Genomic DNA, 22,212 nt, shown 5'->3' with positions numbered 1-22,212 from the left:
TGCTGATGTGTGGGATTGTCTGTCCAGGAGACCAAGGCCCACAGAGTAATGGTCCTGTCTCTACCTTGCAGAGACCCCGTCCCTGGCGGTGCCCTTGGAAGACCGCGTGGTGTCCGCGGGGGAGACGGTGGCGCTCCAATGCAAGGCGGCGGGAAGCCCTCCGCCCCGCATCACCTGGTTCAAAGGGGACCGCCTTCTGAGCCTCACTGAGCGTCACCACTTCACCCCCGGCAACCAGCTGCTCGTTGTGCAGAACGTTGGGGCTGAGGATGCAGGCCGGTACACCTGCGAGATGTCCAATGCCCTGGGCACCGAGCGGGCGCACAGCCAGCTGAGTGTGTTGCCCAGCCCTGGCTGCAGGAAGGACGGGACTACCGTGGGCATCTTCACCATCGCTGTGGTGTGCAGCGTGGTCCTGACGTCCTTAGTCTGGGTGTGCATCATCTACCAAACCAGGCGGAAGAGGGAGGAGTACAGTGTCACCAACACAGGTACCCTGCTGGCGGCTGGCTTCCGGGGAGGAAAGCAGTGACCCTGGGGAAGGCCAGTGCAGGGCTTTCTGTATATGTAAACTCTAGGACCTTGGGGAACCTGGAGCCATTCGGGACAGTGAGCTTTAGTGCGCCTGGCACTGTCTTAACTCCCAGGAATGGGACGTTAGATGGGAAGACTGTCAAATGCAGCACCGTGAGCTCTGCAGGTCCCTACCTGGGGTGGTTAGAGGTGTCCTGGGCGTGTGCCTCGTTGCCGTGGGGGGCCGTTACTGCGCAACTCGGTGTCTGTCAGCTCTCTCCCATCACTGCTTTCTCTGTGCACTCGGATCTGATGGCCACACTTCACACCTGGGTGAGAAGTGCACTGGGGAGGCCTCCTGAGCAGGACTCCAGGTTCTGCATGGCCGGGACTGCTGCCATGGGGGGTCCTGTGTCTGTGTCCTTGTCACCACAAGGACTGGGACCTGGGGGTGACTGTCCTGTCTCCTTGCAGATGAGACCGTTGTGCCGCCGGATGTTCCGAGCTACCTGTCTTCTCAGGGGACCCTTTCTGACAGACAGGACACTGTGCTCAGGACTGAGAGTGGCCATCAGGCCAATGGGCACGTCGAGAGCAATGGTAAAGCCACAAAGTCTGATGCAACTTCCCATGGCATTACCTTGAGCATGTTTGACCTGGAAGGCAGGTGACTCGAGCCTGTTGTGTTTTTGGACCTCCCTGTGCAAGTTCTGCAAAGTTTAAAACCCCGCCCCCCAGGAAGTCCCTCTGTTGGGCTCAGTGTCTCTTGCTAAGAGCCTTAGCTCCTCTCAGCAGCTCTCCCGGGTGACCGCAAGCCGCTCGTGGGGGACAGCGTGTGCTCGGCACGCTTGGCCCCCAGGGCCTCCTGTGCGGCTGCGGCAGGCCTGCTGCTAGGAAGGAGTCTCAGGAACGGGCCTGGACCCCCCCCTCGGGGCGTTTTAGAAACACCTGTCTTCTAGCAGCAACGCCCACTCTTTTCCTCAGTGTGCCTGTGAAGTGCTGAGCCCGGCGCTTCCAACAGTGTGGGACTCTGTTGCAGGTGTCTGTCCCAGAGACGCAGGCCTCTTTCCGGAGGCCGATGGTCCCGGCATCACGTGCAGGCAGCCCCGGCTCTGTGTCGGGTACAGCAAGGAGCCGTGGAGAGCGACAGAGAAAGCCGGTGGCACACCTGGTCCACAGAAGATGGGTGAGATGCTTTCTCAGGAAAAGTGTTGTGTTCTTCAGATCCCAATCAGGGTTGACCTCAGAGTGAGGCATTATGGGTCTAAGGCCATCCCAGGATTGGGTTTTCATATCTAAACAGGAAGTGGTGTGGGGCCTGGCTCTCTGAGTGTGAGTAGGATGTCTCTAAAGTACTCCTGTGGCACGGACTTTCCAGATTTGTCAGCAACATCAGTAGAGCGCCAGGCCCGACCTTTCAGCAGGGCCCTGTGGAGGGTCCTTGCTGATGGGTCAGAAGCTCCTGATGCTGCGAGGAGCCATTCAGATAGGATTTCTTCCTGTGATCCCAGTTGTCTGATGAAGTTAAATCTGAAATAAACTTGGAAGATCCCATCCTTAGTCCCAGGGGGTTGTAGTGATCTCAGTGGGCGCTGGTGCTGAGTGTGTCCACTGTGTCTTGCAGAGCCCGGTGGCCCAGCTGTATGCAGTGACAGCCACACTGATGTGGACAGTTACTCCAAGGACCACGCCTTCTGTCCTCAGCCGATGTCCAGGGACAGTGCACAGTCAGATACACCGAGCAGCCAGGAGCCTCATAGGAGTGACCGAGAACATTCTCCACGTCTGAACAGTCTCCACAGTGGGACTGGTGATGGGTCTCGCCCTGACTGCAGGGAGTCCCTCTACCCCAGTAACCACGACAGAATGCTGCCGCCCTGGAAGAGAAAGCCAGGGGCGCCTCCAGAGGGGAAAGGTAAGCCGTCACTGCCTTCCCGTCCCCAGCAGGGGGCAGCACAGAAACGCCAGGCCAGGTCTGATGGGCCCTCTCCTTTCTTGCAGGGGCCCCTCCATGGATGTTCCCAGGGGTGTGTGAGCCGGACTCCATAGACCCCCAGCCCTCAACACTGACCTCGGGCAGTTCTGAGCTCACACGAGCCGCCCTGGACTCTCCCGATGCCCCCAGTGAAGGTCGGCACTTGCTTCTGCTGAATGGACACATCCCCAAAGCAGGTGACTCTGGTCCCGAGTCCACGCCACTGACAGGACAGCTGCCCGGGAAGCGGAGCGGGCCGCTGCTGTTTGCCCCGCGGGCCTAGGCGCTGTCTCCTGGGAGGGAGGGAGGCGTGCTGTGAGGAAGCTTGGGTTCAAGCGTCACTCTGTACAGTTTTAACTTCCATGGGGAGTGTCTGTAGTTTAAAGGACTTGCAGCTGAAGCACAGAATGCAAGAGGCTATTGTGTACATAAGAGTTTTCAGAGATTTCATATATATTATATATCTTTTACAAAGGATATTTTAATCTTCATTGCATGGTTAACAGAAAAAATCGTACAGTTTTGACAATATTATTTTTCATATCAGGTTGCTGTTTCATTTTGGAATGTGGGGATAGTTCTGGTGCCTTAATGCATGGATGGAATTTATAGACACTAAAAACCACATTTGCTTCTGGGGTGGTACTAGGGAGGAGGAAGCCCTCGGACTCCATCACACATGGCAGGGCAGACCCGGGTTTACGTCGGAAGTAACTTCACGTCAGTTACAGGAGCTCGGTGGGTGCTCCTCGCAGACCTCCTCCCTGTACCCAGACCTGTGCACGTCACGCACTCTGCACTGAGGGACTTTTCCTCATAGGTTCGAGCTCTTTCTTAACAAGCACGGTGGGCGTTGTTAATCACCACAGCCTTTGGTCTGAACAATGAGCCTGCCTGCCTTCTGTGATAAAAGCAAGTGTCAGGATCACTTGATTGTCATTTGAGGCTTTCTAATAAGATAGAGGTTGCTGCTGTTGGTACCTGTGGATTTTTCAATAGTGATGCTTTAGTTCTGCCAATGTAATTAGTATTATGTTGGTGTTAGGAGAGAATGAGGATCAAGTCCTTACTTTCAGGGCGAGCGGGCTTATCTCCACTGAGGATCCGGGCGCCCTGTGCGTGTCCCTCCCTTGCACAGACGAGCCCGTGCCTTGGGTTCTGGGGGATTTGCACTTGTGAGGCCTGGAGCTAACCACCTGTGAGTGCCAATGGGCATTTGAGGGAAAACTGCAAACTAACAAGGTCCTTAGAAGCCGGAAAGCAAGATCCTTCAGCCGGTGCGCTGAAGCACTAGGAGGTATTGACAAAATGGTTACTAGTTAATTTACTGTCAGATAATCACTGTTCCAAAGGTAAGCACATTTAGAATTTTGTTCTCAACAGTTAACTGATGTTACTTCCACAACATGTGAATTTGCTGCTTCTGAGAGGCAATGTGAAAGAGGAAGTATTACTTTTATGTACAAAGTTATTTATTTATAGAAATTTTGGTACAGTGTACATTGAAAAACGTGTAAAATACTGAAGTGTCTAACAAGCGGCAGTGAAGTGTCTTTAATAAAGTTCACTTATAAAGTTAAGTGTGCGGCTCGGGTCATGTGTACATGAACCAGCACTGCCGCGCCCACTGAATCCCAGAGCGCCCTGACAAGTGCAGTCCTTGTGCCTTGACTACCTTTGGAATCAGTGCATGACATAGCAAAGCAGGTCGCACACCGTGGCCCCCGGCAGGCGGCGCGAGGTTCCTGGGACTCCAATTTTCTGGAGCTTATCAGTCACGCTCTAAAACGGGGACTTTCCCCACCCATCCCTCTCTCCCATGGTGAGCTCAAAACCCAGGCAAAGCTGACTGACTGGGAACTAAGAAATGACACTGCGAAGCCGGCCCAGCTGCCTCCAGGCCCCAGCATGCCCTCCACCCTCCAGCCTGGGGCCCACCAGTCACTGAGCTGCTACTGCTCGCTCGCTCGCTCACTTTCATAGGTCACCTGGGCCACTGGACACTTCTGTCAAATTCAACCGTATTTTCATGGATTAAATCTGCGGGTCATCGAGAACAGCCGGGTTACCAGCTCATAGGCACCTGTAGTCACTCTTTCTAAACAAAGCTGTGAGTCACTACCTCACATGACAGGCTCCTCCTGTCCTTGTCTAGCCATTCCTCCGAAGGTACACCCTCTGCCTGCCTTCAGTCTGCTGCCAGGCGGCAGGGAAGGAGGGGCAGACACAGTCAAATGAAAGCTCGGAGGGGCCGGCCTTAGATCACCAAACTTATTTATTAAGGGGTTCTGAGAAAATCGTTCAAAGTACTGCTCTAGGCATCGTTTTCTCTCTTAACTTTCTGGCAAATACGTAGATGACATCATCCCAGCCGCCTGTAGCCTGGAAGTCGTGCTCCGTGTGGACCTGCGGGGCCTGGGCTTCACTGCCTGCATGTTCAGAGGGCCCAGCGGCTGTGGGAGGGGGAGCTCTCACCTTGGCCCCTGAAGGCGTGGCTGCAGGAGGGGGAGCGCTCACAGTGGCCCCCTGTAGGCGTGGCTGCGGGCGTGTGGTTCACGGGCTCTCTCTGCCAAGCTCCAACAGCAAGCTATGCGTTTGGTCATAAGCACCAAGAAAGATGAAACCTCCCAGGCTGATGGCTGCCATTCGTGGGAAGACCCCTGCAAATAATCTGGGGGAAAAGCAAAGGAGAGATTTTTTCTTGATTGTGTGTGTGTAAAGAAGGTGAAATTCCAATACCCACAGCTTGTTCAACTCAACACACTATACTCATTAAACCCCACACTACTTAGAATGTGTGTTTTTCCTTTTAGAATAGCACCAAGTACATTCCCAAGTAGACTTGTTGATGTCTGAGCCCAGCTGTTTGTTGGTGAAAGTGGCTACATACCAAACAGCTTACTTGTGAGTGCTCACAATTAAGTCAAATAATTAGTCAAGAAATAGTAGCCCTGTCCCCACAATAGTCCTGTTTAAATCTCCAGACCATTTTTGCCTTTTAGAGATGATGAAATTGACTTTGATAAAGGAGTCAAAGGACACACTACCCTGGAAGGCCAGGTGGTCTTGAGGGTTAGAGGAGGTTTCGGATGACTCTGTTGCTCCTCCCAGTGACTCAGGCACATTGGGTCCTGAGAGACCACAAGGAGGATGCACAGCAAGAGGCAGGAGACGCCTGCCTTTGGTGAAGGAGAAGAAAGGAAGGGGCTGGGAAGGGAGTAGAAGGTCAGCCCCCAAGCACCTCAGAAAGAGTCACTGGGACAGTTGCAACTTTGGAATAATTAAGGAAATGCAAGGTAAAAAAAACAATGTTACTAGGGATGTACATTGGGAGTAAGGGGAAGCTAACAGACATGCTCCCAAGATCAAACTGGAATTACAACTAAAATACAGAAGAACCACCCTGAAAAATCAACTGAGGACTAGGCTGGAGCGAACCCTGATAACTGAGGATGGAAAGCGGAGACCGCATAGAGACTGGTAGGAGGGGCAGAGGCGCCAAAGGGCTGGAGGGTTCCCACAGACAGCAGCTGAAGTCCCAGAGGGATATGTCAGCCTGTGGGGGGGTTCCCACTGAGAACTCTGGGCTCTAATCCCCAACTTGGGCTTCCCAGCGGAGAGCACCAGAACTGAGAAGGGTACCCACATAACATCTGGCTGTGAAAAGCAGCAGGGTTGCTGCCTGCCAGGGAGAGAGGGCAGGAAATACAGGCACCCTGTATTTAGTAAAGGGCCAATGCACAAAATTCCATGTGCAGCCACTCACCTTGTGCTCCAGCAGAGGGAGAGCAGAGGGGACTGAAGCTGTATAAACATAAGCCAGGGTTGGGGGATCCTGGTATAGAGCTCTGAAGGCAGACACCTCAGTTTCCTGTGCTGAGTCATTCCCTCACACTGTGGAGGTTATACCTTTCTCAGGCAAACTTTTGTTATCCTGCTGTTGTTGCCTGGGGGGAAGACAGTTGACCCACCCTATTGGAAAGTCCCTTGCCCCACATTGTGGAGTTTCTGAGGCCTATTAAGAGACTGAGAATAACAACTAGCCTCCAGGCAGAAGCAATTGCCCCACCCTGTTGGAAAACCTCTCACCCCACCTGTGGACAATTGCATGAGGATACTCAAGACTTACTCCAATCTGTCTCCAGGCAGAGGCGAGTCTCTGGAGGCTTTGAGTCTTTGCCTGATCTAATTAGTAACAGCTATTGGGTCCCCACTGCAGACACCATCCCAGACTGCTCAGGCAGACAAAAGCCAGCAGGACCCTAAGCACCTGCAGCTGACACCTGTTGAGCCAGCTCTTTGGGGGAAAGAAGCACAGCACAGAACAGGGTCAATCAAGGTGTGAGACTCAAGGCAGACCCAGGCTATGGGCTAAGGAGTCCCCGAACACTGGACAGCTGGCATGACGACATTGGGGTTGAACCTCTGGCGGCAAGTTGGAGGGGAGATCCCTCCCACAAATGGGACATCGATAATCAAGTCCCAATTACAACAAGAGAACACAACACACACAAGAGGCATTCCTAGAGCATCCAGCTCAGGAGAACAAAGAAACTATACCTCTGGACCCCTCAAGACACTTTCTACATATGACCATCCCACAAAGACTTGGAGGCATAGCAGTTCTATGTAATAAATAGGAGCAAGCACAAAGAGAGCTAATATGGGGAGACAGAAATCCCCAAATGAGAGAAAAGAGAGAATCTCCAGAAAAAGAACTAAATGAGATGGAGACAACCTATCAGACATAAAGTTCAAAGCCATGGTTATAAAGAACTTAAAGAACTTAGCACAAATTACAACAGCATGAAAAAGGAAATAGAGGCCATGAACAAGAACAAGACAGAAATGAAGAGTGATCCATCTGATGTGAAGAACACACTGGGATTAAAAGTAGATTGGAGGAAGCAGAGGGCCGAGTCAGCAATTTGGAAGACAAGGTAGAAATACCCAAATAGAGAAGCCAATAGAAAAAAAATATTAAAAAGTGGGAAGATAGCTTAAGGGAGCTCTGGGACAACATGAATGTAACATCCACATGACACAAACACCAGAAGGGAAAGAGGATGAGCAAGGAACAGAGAACCTGTATAAAGAAATAATGATAGAAAACTACCCCAAACAGTGAAGGAAAATGTCACACAAGTTCAGGAGGCACAGAGTCCCAATGAAGATGAAACCAAAGAGATCCACACCTAGACACATTGTAATTAAAATGGCAAATGTTGAAGACAAGGATCTTAAAGGCAGCGAGAGAGAGAGAGAGAGAGAGAGAGAGAGAGAGAGAGAGAGAGAAAATTACATAAAAAGGAGTCCCCATTAGAATGTCAACTGACTTCTCAAGAGAAACACTTCAGAGGGAGTGGCATGAAGTACTCAAAGTAATGACAAGCAAGGGTCTAAACCCAAGACCACTGTTTCCAGCGCGGCCATCATGTAAAATGTAAGGTGAAATAAAAAGCATTCCCTGCCTCTATTTCTGGGATAATTTAACTTCTTTAACCAAGAGTATTACTTTTGTAAGCAGAAAAACAAAATTACAAAATCAGCAGAAGTAAATTTACTAGTGAAAAGATCAGGTCTAGGGAAGAAAATGGACAATGGCAAAGTTATGCCAACAGCAGTTTTTCTTTCCAGAGACGGGGAGGCCACCGTGGAAAGCTAGGCGGTAGCCCCCCACACAACAGCAGAACGAGCCCTCCTGCTCGGCCACGGCTGCCCAGCTGCTTCCTGTGTGCACTGTGTTGCGGGAGGGCAACTTGCCTCCCCTTGTATGCAGAAAGTGGACTTCAGGGTAGTGTGAGCAGGTCCTTATTTTATTTCATTTATTATTTTAATCCTCACCAGAGGATTCTTTTCCATTGATTTTTAGAGAGAGTGAAAGAGAGGGGGAGAGCCAGAGAGAGACATCTATGTGAGAGAGATACATCGAATGGTCATCTCCCACATGTGTCCTGACCAGGGCCAGGGATCGAGCCTGCAACCCAGGTATGTGTCCTTGACTGGAACTGAATCCAGGTCCTTAACCTTTTGCACTCGGATGTCGAGATTAAAATTACTCTTTGAATGTATCAATAATTTGAAATATAAAAAAATCCAAATAAATAAGTTTGTATGAAAAGAAACTCCAGTTTTTTATTCTACTGCCGCGCTTTGTAAAATCTGGGGTATTTAAAAAATTAAATCCCGAGTAGAATAAAGGAATTGAGAAAAAAGCAAGCGAGTGCAAAGGGTTAAGTTCTCAGGTCAATGCGCTATCCACTGAGCCAAACTGGCTAGGGCAATGGTTCCTTATTTTAATTATCTAAGTTAGCATTTAAATCATAAATTAAAATACTACAGATAAAATTAGACCTCTTTTTCTTACTTAGAAATAACCATGAAAACTCTATAGGAGACCAAAATACACTTGTAAGAAAAAAGTTGTTCATCTCAGCATCATGTAGATTGTTTTTACATGAGGTGATTGGCGAGGACAGAAACTCATCAATTACCACTTTGAGGTCACTGTGTCCCTGTGGCCTGAGCAGAGTCCCTCCCTGCCCTGCCTGCAGACACAGGTTTGAGGCCACTGTGTCCCTCTGGCCCGAGCAGAGCTACTGCCTGCAGAGGCACAGGTGGGGCAGGAAGACTGGCCGCGAGGTCTCCTCTGCTCCATTATACCTGACTCCACTCTAACGCCAGTGTCTGGGTTCAGCTTTTGCTGCTCGTGAGCTCAGCAGCTCCTGGCCAGAGGCAGATGGAAGCAGTTCATGGTTTCTTCAGATGACATTCGAATCGTTTAACATAATTACTGCCTTAAGAGTAATTTGTCCAATGAGTGCCCCAACCAGATTCGGAGGCAAAGACTTCAACAGGCAGGGCTGTTGGAGTGAGCAGTCGAAGGAGATAGCAGACCTACGCTGTTCAGCAGGGAGCCGGCGGGCGAAGAAGCAGGTGATGGACAGAGGGAAGCCAGGAAGGTGCGGCAGGCTGAGCAGCTCCCAGCGCTTTCCACTGCTGGGCCAGATGAGCACGCGGTGCGGCACTTTTATTTTGGAGAAAGCACATGTGAGCCAGGACTTGGAATGAACTAACACGAGAGACCAAAGTGTCACCCTTCTCGCTTCCTGAGGTCAGCACCACGCCAGCTCGACACCAAGTCCACAGAGCTCAGGGCAAGAGGAGAGGTCTGACCGCGACTTGCATAGAATCCGACAGGAACTATACTGAAATGAATGAGTGGGATTCGGCAGCTTGACTTGATCTAGCACTGCTGCATGCCACGCCTCGGGCCCACGACCATCTGGGCCAGTGAGCATCTTACCTGCTACTAACCAAGCTGCTTCACACCTCACTTTCTCACACCAGCTGTTCAGTGTGGAACTGGTGTCCAAATGAGCCTCAGCGCTGAGCACCCAGGCCCTAATTCCCTCCCAGGGTGGTGGCTGTCGGTGGCTGAGCATGGCACAGGGCCACCGCTCTGCCCTTCCCCCTTCTGAGGGGTCCTTTCTGCTGAGCCCAGTTCTTGTCCGAAAGTCCTTGCGTCCTCAGAGCTGCCACTCCACACCCATCCATCCATCCATCCATCCATCCATCCATCCATCCATCCATCCATCCCTGCCAGCTTGCCAGACTCCCAGCTGGGAATTCTGAGCAGAGGATGGGCCATTCTGCTGCAACTGTCTTACCTGGGACCTGGCCAGCAGGCAAATGGTCCCCAAACTACCCACTGGCTGAAACACACACCTGCCGAGTGCTCATGAAACCGCAATCCAATGGACAATCAACACGGCCCCACCACCCTCTGCGTCTGTCCTCACCAGCCGGCCCTGTCACTAGGTTCAGTCCCGACCCTGCTCCAGACGGGACTGCTGCTTTGCTCTCAGGAAAATTCCTGCTGATGATTCCAGAGAGAAATGGCAACTTTGTATCTGTGCCAACCCCAGCGCTTGGTAACCTTGTGTGGTATGAGCAATGCTGAAACAGCACTTTGGAGAGAGGGCGCCTAAGGCTGTGATGCTGAAGGTCTGGGGTGCTCAGCTGATAGCAGCCCGGTGTGTCTCCAACGAGGGGTGAGCACGGCGGGATGCTGAGGTAACTTGTGCAGGATCAGTTAAGTGCCCAGCCCACAAAGGCTCCCTCTGAGTGCTATGCTCGCCCCCTGGGGTCCCTGCATCACGTAGCTGGGCGCCTGTCTCCCCAGGGCACCCAGAGCGGGCAGGGCGCACGTGGCCCGCATCTCAAGTCAGGGTGGACAGGGCTGGGCCTCACCTGGCTGGGACACCGCATCCCTGGATTGAGCAACATTGTCTGACACAAGCAAAAGCAAATGCCATGTTTTGTCCACTATAAATAAAGAGACCCTGACCAGGGCATAAGCAGAAGACGGGATAGGTGTGTGTCCGACGTCAGGCTGCAGGGGGACCAGCTGGTGGAGAGGAAGCCGCCGCGCACCCCTCGTGCTTACCCTGGCAGCCCCTGGGTGCGCCAGACCCCGTGCAGGGCGGAGAGGACGTTCCCGCCAGCCGCGCTGGACCCGGCCTGCATGGAAGCACAGAGAGGAGGCCGTTATCTTGTGCAAGTCCCCAGCTGACGGGTGTCCTCAGAGGCAGGCAACCTGCTACCCTCATCTAGGGCGGTTCTAAACTGAGGGAGGGCTCGGGGGAGTCAGGACCGCTGAGTGTCGCTACACCAGAAGGGCTCACATTAAGCCCATGGGCAGCGCTGGTGGTCCCGCTGCTCTGCTGGCGTCTCATGGCCGCATGAAGGGCAGAGCAAACCAGGCAGTTCCCGTGCCACCCGAGCAGGAAGGTCTCCGAGAGCCACGTCAGGTCTCTGAGAAGAATGGTCGCTTAGGAAACGTACCTGAGAAGCTAACAGGCACACTTACTACAGAGCGCCATGCCCAGCGTGAAGCCTGGTACGCTCCTGAGTAGCTAACAGACACACTTACTACAGAGCGCCACGCCCAGCGTGAAGCCTGGTACGCTCCTGAGTAGCTAACAGGCACACTTACTACAGAGCGCCACGCCCAGCGTGAAGCCTGGTACGCTCCTGAGTAGCTAACAGACACACTTACTACAGAGCGCCCGCCCAGTGTGAAGCCTGGTACGCTCCTGAGTAGCTAACAGACACACTTACTACAGAGCGCCACGCCCAGTGTGAAGCCTGGTACGTTCCTGAGTAGCTAACAGGCACACTTACTACAGAGCACCACGCCCAGTGTGAAGCCTGGTACGTTCCTGAGTAGCTAACAGGCACACTTACCACAGAGCGCCACGCCCAGTGTGAAGCCTGGTACGCTCCTGAGTAGCTAACAGACACACACTTACTACAGAGCGCCCGCCCAGTGTGAAACCTGGTACGCTCCTGAGTAGCTAACAGGCACACTTACTACAGAGCGCCACGCCCAGCGTGAAACCTGGCTGGGCTCTTAGGTTGGCCGTCGGACCACATGCCAGAATTCTGCTCTTGTTCATTTTTCCACAAGGGAATGACTTTATTTTTTATTGTTTTGGTCCAGATATGTTATATGTGTGGCATCCCCTGAAGTCTGTAGCTTTCTTTTTCCTGAAAAAATTTTAAGTTCTGACAACAGTCCTAGTTCGCCCAGTGAAGGCCGAGCCTGGCTGCGCAGCCACTCACCTGCCCACGGCACGAGCAGGTCCAGGCGCTGGGCTCAGAGACCTGAGTGCGCTCCCAGCAGAGGCCCGCCAGCCCTGCCTGCTCCCGGGACATGGCCGGAAATGACCGGAGAGGTGGAATGCTGTGGGCTCTGGCCGTGTGACAATGATGGACACTGTTTGCCGGCGGCCCCCCAGGCAGCACAGCTGCTGGCACAGGGCAGTGTTCCGCTTCGGTCACTGTGTCCATACGAGCCCTAGCGCCAGCAGGTAGGAGCGGCGGCTGTGCCTTCGTTACCTCCTTCCTACCTCCTCTCGTGGCTCCTTCCTACCTCCTCTCCCATGCCACCCGGGACTGTCTAAAATCCACACATTTTAAATGGGGTCCAATCTTTGGACAGTTAAAAAACAACAACAAACAGAACCCACAGTATATGGTGCCAATATTCTATTTTACCACTTACCTTCGCCAACATGATTCTTGTCTTTGCCACATCCAGGGGCGTGGTGACCACAGCTGCGAATCCACCTGTGCACATAAAACCCGAGCACAGGGCTGTTTATTACATGGTACTGTATAGATTTTATTTTACATTCCCCATAACTCGGCCCAAATCAGTCCTTTTATCACTACGTCCACTTGATTGGTTCAAGAACAGGATGCCACATGAAAACATGTACCCACACGCCACTGCTTCTGTGGTGAACCCGCATTGCATGGCCAGGTGACCAGGTCATGCTTTCCCTGCTCAGGCCCACCACAGCCTTGCTCTTCTGCGGAGCAGGAAACAGCTGTGTCCACATGGTCGCGTCTGCAGCAGACACCTGCTCGCAGTGAGACGGCCTCTCCCAGGGACCCGAGGCCAGGCCTCCTGCGGCCACTGTTCTTTATCTGACTCCAAAACGCTCCCATCGCTTCTGCTCTCAGGCAAGGTGGGCAAACATGTCTATCGCGGTGGGGATTTCTGGTATAAACTGGCTGGGTGCTTTGAGGTAAAAAGGTTTAAAGAGTAAAGCTTTCCGTGCGTCAGGCTTCTGGTGGCAGGCAGTGGGGAACGATGCTGCTCAGCCCACTCTGCATCTGGGCGGAGCCAGTGTTGCCCTAAGAGCCGCTACCTCGTGGCTCCTTCCTACCTCCTCTCCCATGCCACCCGGGACTGTCGAAAACCCACACATTTTAAATGGGTCCAATCTTTGGACAGCTAAAAAACAACAACAAACAGAACCCACAGTACATGGTGCCAATATTCTAATTAATCTGATACAAAGATAGGTTTGAAACCCCGGGAGGCCCTCAGGAGGTAGAAATAATAAACTCAAAGGACTTTTACAGACGCAGCACCCATGAACTCGAGTGAAGTGGGCAGTTTTGTAAGAGGCTGCACAGAGCACATGTGTGAAGGATGCTCCAGAAATAGCACCTCTCCTCCAGCTCTGTGGCATGTGGGCAAGAAGGGCATGTGATCTCTGCCAAATATCTTTCTAAATAAGCTGAAGAGCAATCATTACATGAACCTCCTCCATCTGGTAACTTTGAGATGACAACTTTTTAAAGACGTACCCACTTATGCTTCTATGTTCCACTTTTGGTTACCCACAAATGACACACATTTAGGGCTAACGAGGACCAATAACATGAATATGAGTCTCCCTTTTTAAGCCACTTTTGTATGAGTATGTGAAACATTTTTCTGCAGACTCAAAAGTTGCCTGATAACTGAAAGTCTTGGCTACATTTCAAGTATTTTAAAATTTTGTGGACCCAGTCCTGAAATCCTACCATTTTAATTTTTTAAACCACATATTCTTCACTAAAGAGTATATGTACTGTCAGTACAGAAAAGGGTCCAGGAAGGCTTCACATCCATTTAGACAAAAATCTTAAGGAAGGAGGCGGCACTGACGCTGGGCCCCCACCCCTGACTGTCTTGTTTCCCACACTGGCTGCAGGGCCTGGCTGAGAACCCTCCTTCAGGGCCAGAAAGAGCCTGGCTCCCCCGCTCTCCAGGCTCCCCGCTCTCCGGGCTCCCCGCTCTCCGGGGGGCTCCCCTGCTCTCCGGGCTCCCCGCTCTCCGGGCTCCCCCGCTCTCCAGGCGGACTGGCCATGGGAAGGAGCCCTGTGGGCAGACAGGCATCTGGCTGCCCCAGACACAGGAGGGAAGCGAAGCGCGGAGAGCGTAAGTCACCGAGTTTCCCTCCTCGCAGAGCTGAGACGCGGGCTTTTCTGTCTGACTCCAGATCTCAGCTCTGGCCACTGGGACTTCCAGTAGCGCCATTTTTCATCCGGGACATGCAGACAGCAAGGTGACACAGGTTAAATGAGTCCACGCATGTGTCTAGAGTGGTACCTGTCGCACACTGGTGCTCAACGTAATGAGCTCTTGTCTGGGTGGGCAGAGGTTCTTCATGTCTCAGCCAGCACACATAGTAGGGCCTCAAAATGCTTCCCGGGTGCCCTGGACAAGTGTCTGTAGTTTTCACAACTGAAGATTTCAACGTGTCCTCTGAAAAGGAGGTACGGGGGAGCTCCAAGCTGCTATTTGTGCCGGCTCTGTGCCTGGAACGCGGCCTGGTTGGCGCTGCCGTGGAGGGTTTGATCTTGCGGACAGCTGGCCCCGGGACCACAGATAATGGAGAGTGTGGGGCCTCACAGCCGTGTGTGCCTCAGCTTTCTCACTACATAGACTTTGATATTGGACATTAAAATTGATCCACTTGTTAAAACTCAGAAGAGCATACACCGTTTTTTCTTGTTTGAAAATGTTCACAATCTGTCCTCAACCAACCAAGATGACTGAAAGGTTGGCAAGGACACTCCCAGCTGACCGCTCAGCTTGATGAGTGGCCTGCAGTGAAGTGTCTGCTTCTAATGAAGTTGGATACTGCAAGTCAAACGGGCTTTGGCCATTAGCAAAGTTCCCGTGCCTTTACTGTGGATGCCTGCGGATTTTCTTAGAGATTTCTGTCTCATCAAGTAATGTGAAGAGATGTTAAAGACAAAAGCACATATGCTTAAATAGGTCTTATTTTACTACCATGAGGAAAGCTATTTTATGGAAGTTGCTAATCAATTTGAATATCTTCAAATATCAAAGATTCTCCAAGTCACAGGCCTCGCCATTTTTTATGAGGTGGCAGGAAGGAGGTGTGAAGGTCACGTACTAAAGTAACTGGTCATATGGGGGGATGGGGGGAGGACTGGCACTTTAGTTAAAACATCCTGCTCTCCAAAGGTGAAGTGCTGGTAACAACTGAGGGACACGCTAGCACACTGGCCAGGACAGCCGTCCGCTATGGCAACCGTGGCTGCTTCAGTGCTCAGACCCCAAGGAAACCATGTTCTCTGGGCCGCTCTGCATCGGGCTCTTTGGAAGGTCAGAACTGCTTCCAGGGGCAGATGCAGGGAACCAGATGTCGTGCGTGTGACTGCTGAGCTCTCCAGACCAAGGGGCCAGGTCCCAGGGCAGGTCTGGAGCTGCCCCTCGAGCAGCAGCTGCCAGCGTGGTCCCTGCCGGCCCCTCCCTCCAAACAGGCCCAGGGCAGGGCTAGGGCTTCACCATCCAATGTGTTTGTTTTAAAGATTGTGCTGGGCCTTCCATTTACCCAGATAAACCTTCACCCTATTCTAGAATTTCAAACCATGGGAAGACCTGTCTGTCTGTCTATCCATATCTACATCTCTGTCACTCTCCTCTCTTAGAGAATGTAAATCGGTGTTAATTATAAGAAACTGATCAGAGAGTACTAGAATAACAATTACCACTCTAATAGCAAATGTCACCATTACTTACGCTGAATTACGATTTTATGTTTAGATGTTAACTTGAAGCGTGGAAGTTGGCAAAGTCCTTTTTCTTCCTAGTTTAACCCCAAGGGACCTGCTGAGCATGACAAGCCATCAACACCTCCAATCTCAGGGGCCACTTCTGGATATTTGTGCCAAGCAGTGCACGGGCACAGAGTGCCAGGGAGGCCCAGATGGACCAGGCACACAGGAACGAGAAACCTGGCTTCTGATGTGAGGGCCAGCTTGCCCGCTGCTTTATGGCCACGTACCACTGCAGAGTCCGAAAGTGCGCCGGCCAGCCTGTGCGACCTCAGAGGGCGGCCCGGACGGCGAGCCCTCTGCGGCTGGGAGGCAGTGCTGCAGCAACCCTTACGGAAGGTCAGCCTCACCATCGGGAGTGTTTCCTAATGGCGGTGATCTTTCAGAAAGGTCTAAAGTAGTAACTAATTCCTCAGGGTCAACACTGTACCAAGGAACCTTTCAGAACAAAAGGGGTATAAACAAGAAATGTATTTTATCTTTTGCTAAATATATGTGGGTGTCCTGACAATGGATTTTTGCAGACCATGGATAAACTCCTTCACTTATCAGAACCTCAGCTGAAAAAGTAAGATGACTGTATTAGAGGAGATGACTGTGTACAGTAACTTTGTTAATACTATTCTTTCAACGCAAGTGAAATTATTGTGACAGTTTTCATTTCCTGGGTGCTGGTTGTTCTTATTGAAATAGGAACAATTCCTTAGGTCTGTTCAGTTTTACCAATTACAAAGTCCTAACACATGCTAGAGTACTGGAATCCCTGAGGGAGGGAGGGAGGGAGGGCTGCTTCTACGTCACAGGTAAGAGAGCTGGTGCCCAGGACGGCCCCAAAGCCTCAATCCTTAGTCAAAGGCAGAACGGAGACTTGACAACTTTTGTTAAGTCCAACCAGCTGGCCTGCAGGGCTGTGTGGTTCTGAGCAAGCCCTTCCTGCTCAGGTGGTGGCTTCTCTGCTGTCACTGGACACAGTGAGCCACCTTCCTCCAAGGGCCTCGCCCCCAGGATCCAAGATCAGTGGGCATCTCGTAGGTTCTTCCCCTTTCTGACTAATCTAAGTGCTTAGTGCCTGTTAGAGAGCATTATTCCAAAAAAAAGAATGGTGATGAATGCCATTTCCTTAATAGAAACAAGGCATTGTAAGCAAATACCTGAATCAGTTACTTAAGGAATGGGGCCGGAGAATAGATACTTCCTATTGGACATGAGGAGGGTTTATGGTATTGTTAACTAAAAAGTGGCCTTTCCTCATCCAGGCAACCACATTCTCCACTGCTCCCTGAGTCCCCAGGCCCAGAGGGAGTCCCGCTGCCCACCCAGGGAGGGGAATGACACCTGCCTGCCCTCCAGAAAGCCAGTCCAGACCACTGACCCATTTGGCATAGCGGATGACTGTGTCACATGGAAACAAACCCCCTGCATCTCACTGTGAGCTGGCTTCATGTCTACAGGCAACATTCTTATTTTTGATTACCAATTCTACAAGTCAAGTGGGCCCAATTATTAATAAAGAATCCTATAAAATGTATGTTCCCTGTTTTCCTAATCACTACAACAACAAACCCAATCCAACAACCATTAAACAAATTGAAAAAATAATTCTTTTCTAATGAAGTTGACATCTAAACTTCATATCTATCAACGTACTACTGGCTTCACATCTACACTAGCAATTCACAGCTTTCTGGCAAACCTCCACTTTGATTTATATTAACTACAATTCTAATTTCTCTCTTAGAATGTTAAAGCTGTCACTTATTAAATTCCATACAGCCTCTGAGTTCTCATTAGAACCTCACTGGAAAAGGCCTATGATGTAGTGATGGATGACACAGGATTGCATATTGTCACTTTGCTCTTTGGTTAATGTCTAGAAAATGCCCAGATGTTTCGATGTCCCTATTTTCTACACAGCAGTTTAGCCTTCCGTACACCGGGGAACAGCCCCCCTCCTGATACCAGTTAATCTGCGATGCTGTCAAACATGTCACAGCCGTGAGTCACTGCCTGCTGCAGGGTTCGCTTAACCCCCAGCACTGCTCAGGGCAGGCAGCTGCACAGGCAGCCCTGCCCCACAGCCAGCCGCGTCCCACACAGGACTTTATAAATCATCTTCAAGATGATCCCAGGGCCTGAGTGAAGGCTTTAATAAAGATAAAAGAAAACGAAAAATTTGTCAAAAACAAATTGGTTGTCTTTCAAGGAGACACCTTTTTAGGTTTTTCATTTTCCTAAGACACTTTCTTTTCTCAAACAACTAGTGGAACTCTCTTCATCTGAACAATCTGGAATTTCTAAAGAATGTTGTTTTTGCATAGTTAATATTTTCACATTTCCCCCCTCTTTGGTCTTTCCCAGTATAATATAATCCTTTGCACCTGCAAAAGCTCCACAGACTGCTGACTGCCAAGATTCCACCACATGATCCTGCCTCCAGGACCAGAGGGCCTGTGTTAAAGAGAAAGAAAAAGACAAGTTATTAAATATTTGAATTTATCGCAACCTCCTGTGGGTGAGCCCTAGGGATGGGAACTTAAGTGAGAAGCTATTTTGGTGGCATTCCTCACTGATGACATAAGTGATTTTCCCAAGGACTTAACTGCATTCTAAAATAAGACAAAGAAACAGGGGTGGTAGCTACATTAGAGAGCTCAAAGGAAACACTTTTGGGGGAGTATGTATGATATACAACACATATACTCACACACTGTGCACATGTGTATAAATAAAAATATATATTTTAAAAATTTTTTTCTAAAATACATTTTTATTTATTTCAGAGAGGAAGGAAGAGGGAGAGAGAGATAGAAACATCGATGATGAGAGAGAGTCATTGATAAGCTGCCTCCTGCACGTCCCACATTGGGGATCAAGCCCACAACCCGAGCATGTGCCCTGACCGGGAATTGAACCATGACCTCCATGAACCACAGGTCAACGCTAAACCACTAAGCCATGCTGGCCAGGCCAAGACAATATAACATTGTAAATATTTCCCATATAATCCTGAACATATAAATGTCATAATTCACAAATTAGTCCAGAGCAGCGTATGCCAAAATTCTTCAGTTGTTTTTTCAATCTTTATCCATGTTGCATGTTTGAAGGCTGCTAATTCTGTTAATTAAGTATTAAAGTTTGTAAAAAAATTGTTTGTATTGTTCATGAAGTTGAGGATTATACAATTAAATAACCATGCCAAGTTTGAAATTAGGCGAAGTGGTGGCTCAGACACTGTGCCTTGCTCACCAAGCATTTACAGTCACATAGCTGAGGCAGCCTGGCCCAATCTCTGAGCGCTGATAACACCCACGTCCTGGAAGCACAGTCAGGGAGGAGATGGTGGCAGAATAGGCAGACCTTTCTGGCACCTCCTTCCAGGGCCAGACTGGAAATAAAGTTAAAATGGGGAACATTCACCCAGAATTACCAACTGAGGAGGAGGCTTGTATCCAGGAAGGACAGAAAACACCTGGCGCCCAGTAGGAAGGGCGAGGTGGAAAGGGGCTGGCCCAGCTTCCACAGCAGCAGGCCAAGAGGGAAGAGAGATCGCTCGGCCATGGGAGGGCTTTTTCCCTGAGAAGACTCAGGCCTGGAACCCAGGCCGGCCACCACAGCCCGGAGCACCAGCGCGAGAACAGCAGCCCAGTACCATCCCCGGTGAAAGGCAGCAGGGCTTCTGGCTGCTGGGGAAAGCAGAGCAGGTCTGAGATAAAGCCTCAGGCTTTTTGTTGTTGTTGATTTTTTAACCCAGAGCACAGGATTTTCACTTGCAGCTCCTCACCCGAGGGAGGGAGGGCAGTGCGGACTCAGGGTGCCTAAGGAGAGGCTGGGGTGGGAAGCATTGCGGGGAGACATGGAATAGAGTCCTGCATTCAGAAGTACGCCCCCAAAACGAAAAACACATTTTTCCTGAGAGGTGCAGGCCCCTCCCAGAAGCCATAGGTCAGGAAAAGGAAGAAACTCCACCCTAGTGATACAGCCCGGCCTGCCACACCCTGCACCTCGACCTTCGCAGAGGAGACAGCAGCAGAGGCCAAGTCTACAGGTTTGAACAGTCTCCGGGAGCATCAGTGACTGGCTTGGGGTGGTGCCATCCACCCCACTATCCCGGGAACCTGACTGGTGCTTTCCCCTCACAGGAGAGCTGATAGAAACTCCCGGTATCCAGCTGATCCCACTGGACTGAATACGAGGATCTCCACCCCGAGGGCAGGGAAATATTCTGGGTCACTCTCATAGGATTAGCTCTGGGACTCGAAACACACCCACCACTTTCCCTGAAATCTGAATGGCACCTCCCCCTCACGGGAAACCCAGAGGTCTATAATCCTCATTCTGCCTAAAGCCCTTTGTTGAGTGATTAAGATGGACAGCTGGCTGCTATGCAAAAGCAGGTGTAGGCAGAGACCAGGAAACCAGGAGAAATGTGCTGACCCATCCCTGGCCCCTTGCTGCTAACAAACCGGCCTTAGAGTGCAGCCTGGGTCCTCCTGCTGCTGCCAAGTCCTATGGAGACAGACACAAACTGTGGAGCCCTTAAAGCTTCAAAGAGGTTGCTGAGAGTCAAGGGAAGACAGTCTCTGACAGTGGCTAGCACCTAAGGACCTCCCAGGGAAGCCCAGACTGGCAGACACAACCGTCAGCTCCAGACACCAGAGAGCAGGATCCAAGGGAGCTCCCATGAGACACTGAACTCTAAGATGACCACTTCACCGTTCTTTTCTTAATCTTCTTTATCTTTCTTCTTTATTGATTTTCTATTCTTTTAGTCTTTATTTTTCTTTCATATATCTAATTTTTCTCTTCCCTTTTTCTTACTCTATTTTTCCTTCTGTCTCATGTTTTCCCCCCATTTCTTATTTATTCTTCCTCTATTTGTACACTGTTTTCCTTCCCCTATTCTTTATTCTTATTTTCTTTATTTCGTTTCTGCCATTTCAAATTGCTTTTTCTTCCCCCTTTTTTTCTTATACTTTTTTCCTTTCTTTTCTTCTATTATTCTTGTTCTCTTTTCTCTTTCCTAATTCTTCTTTTATGGTTGCTTTTGTTGTCATTGTAGGGTGTTTTTTGTTTGTTTGTTTGTTTTGGTGTTTTTGTTTTGTTTCTTTTGCTTCTTGTTTTGATTTGTTCTGTCAGCACCTGCACAACTGCTTGCATTATATGGTCGGTGGTGAGCCTCAGTCAGCCAGACTAAGATGCGATTCCATCCACAAATGGGGCAACAACATTCAAAACCCAATTACAACAGAGAGCACAAATAATTCACAATAGGGACACTCCTAGTGCACCCAGCTTGGGAGATCTAAGAGACTGCACCACTGGGTCCCACAAAACACATACTACATAAGGCCACCCCACGAAGACTGGGAGGCATAGCAGTTTGATCTAATATGTAGTAACAAATACAAAGGGACAGCAAAAATGGGGAGACAAAGAAACTCCCAAATGAAAGAAAAAGAGGGATCACCAGAAAATGAACTAAAAATGGAAACAAGCAATTTGTCAGATAAAGAATTCACAGTAATGGTTATAAGGTTATTCAAACAACTTAGTGAAAAATCTAAGCAACTTAATTAGAACTATGTGGGACTGAGTAAGAACTACACCAGTATGAAAAAGGGATAGTATGAATAAGAATCCACCAGAAATGAAGAATGACATAGCTGAAATAAAGAATACCCTAGAAGGAATCAACACTAGACTAGAAGAAATGGAGGACCCAATGAGCGAGTTAGAAGACAAGGTAGAAAAAACAAAAACAAAAACAAAAACCCACCCATTCAGAGCAGCAATTCAGAAAAAAAATTAAAAAGCAGGAGGAGAGTTTAAAAAAGCTTTGGGAGAATATAAAACATAACAACATCTGCATCATAGGGGTGCCAGAAAAGAAGAATCTGAGCAAGGAATAGAGAATCTGTTTGAAGAAATAATGACAGAAAATTTCCCTGACTGGGTGAAGAAAAAGTCAAACAAGTCCAGGAAACAGAGAGTCCCAATCAAAAGCAACCCAAAAAGATTCCTTCACACACACACACACACACACACACACACACACACACTCAAATCGTAATTAAACTGTCAAATGTTAAAGACAAAGAAAGAATCTTAAAGGCTGCAAGAGACAGAGTTCCTTACAAGGGGGCGCTCCCACTAGATTTCTCAACAGAAACCCATAAATACTCAAACACAAGGAGGCTAAATAGCATGTTATTAAACAATGAATGGGTTACCTATAAGATCTAAGGGAGATTAAAAAACTTTCAGGAAACAAATGAAAATGAACACACAAC

The 22,212-nt window shown here is 49.9% G+C and overlaps 2 protein-coding genes across 6 annotated transcripts in view; one reads left to right on the top strand and one right to left on the bottom strand.

The window, feature by feature from the left end:
• Window positions 1-4,183, top strand: part of LRIG1 (leucine rich repeats and immunoglobulin like domains 1) — a 107,965-nt gene extending 103,782 nt beyond the window's left edge. For all 3 annotated transcript variants that reach the window (XM_079795778.1, XM_079795777.1, XM_079795776.1), the window contains 5 exons: window positions 72-491; window positions 988-1,113; window positions 1,553-1,699; window positions 2,138-2,428; window positions 2,515-4,183. In XM_079795778.1, the coding sequence (XP_079651904.1) occupies window positions 72-491; window positions 988-1,113; window positions 1,553-1,699; window positions 2,138-2,428; window positions 2,515-2,771 (1,241 nt within the window). In that variant the 3' untranslated portion in view covers window positions 2,772-4,183. The remainder of the gene's footprint in view (window positions 1-71; window positions 492-987; window positions 1,114-1,552; window positions 1,700-2,137; window positions 2,429-2,514) is intronic.
• A 512-nt stretch (window positions 4,184-4,695) lies between these two features.
• Window positions 4,696-22,212, bottom strand: part of SLC25A26 (solute carrier family 25 member 26) — a 146,720-nt gene continuing 129,203 nt past the window's right edge. Inside the window, exons 6-9 of one of the 3 annotated variants that reach the window (XM_079795781.1) lie at window positions 18,298-18,367; window positions 12,558-12,622; window positions 10,938-11,011; window positions 4,696-5,159 (exon numbers count right to left, since the gene is read on the bottom strand). In XM_079795781.1, coding sequence (XP_079651907.1) covers window positions 5,042-5,159; window positions 10,938-11,011; window positions 12,558-12,622; window positions 18,298-18,367 — 327 coding nt within the window. In that variant the 3' untranslated portion in view covers window positions 4,696-5,041. The remainder of the gene's footprint in view (window positions 5,160-10,937; window positions 11,012-12,557; window positions 12,623-18,297; window positions 18,368-22,212) is intronic. The other 2 variants (XM_079795780.1, XM_079795782.1) reach the window with 2 other exon arrangements.

This window comes from Cnephaeus nilssonii (assembly GCF_951640355.1).
Source record: "Cnephaeus nilssonii genome assembly, chromosome: 17".
Taxonomy (NCBI): domain Eukaryota; kingdom Metazoa; phylum Chordata; class Mammalia; order Chiroptera; family Vespertilionidae; genus Cnephaeus; species Cnephaeus nilssonii.
The sequence above is the reverse complement of the archived record's forward strand: the minus strand, read 5'-3'. Positions and strand labels throughout refer to the sequence as shown.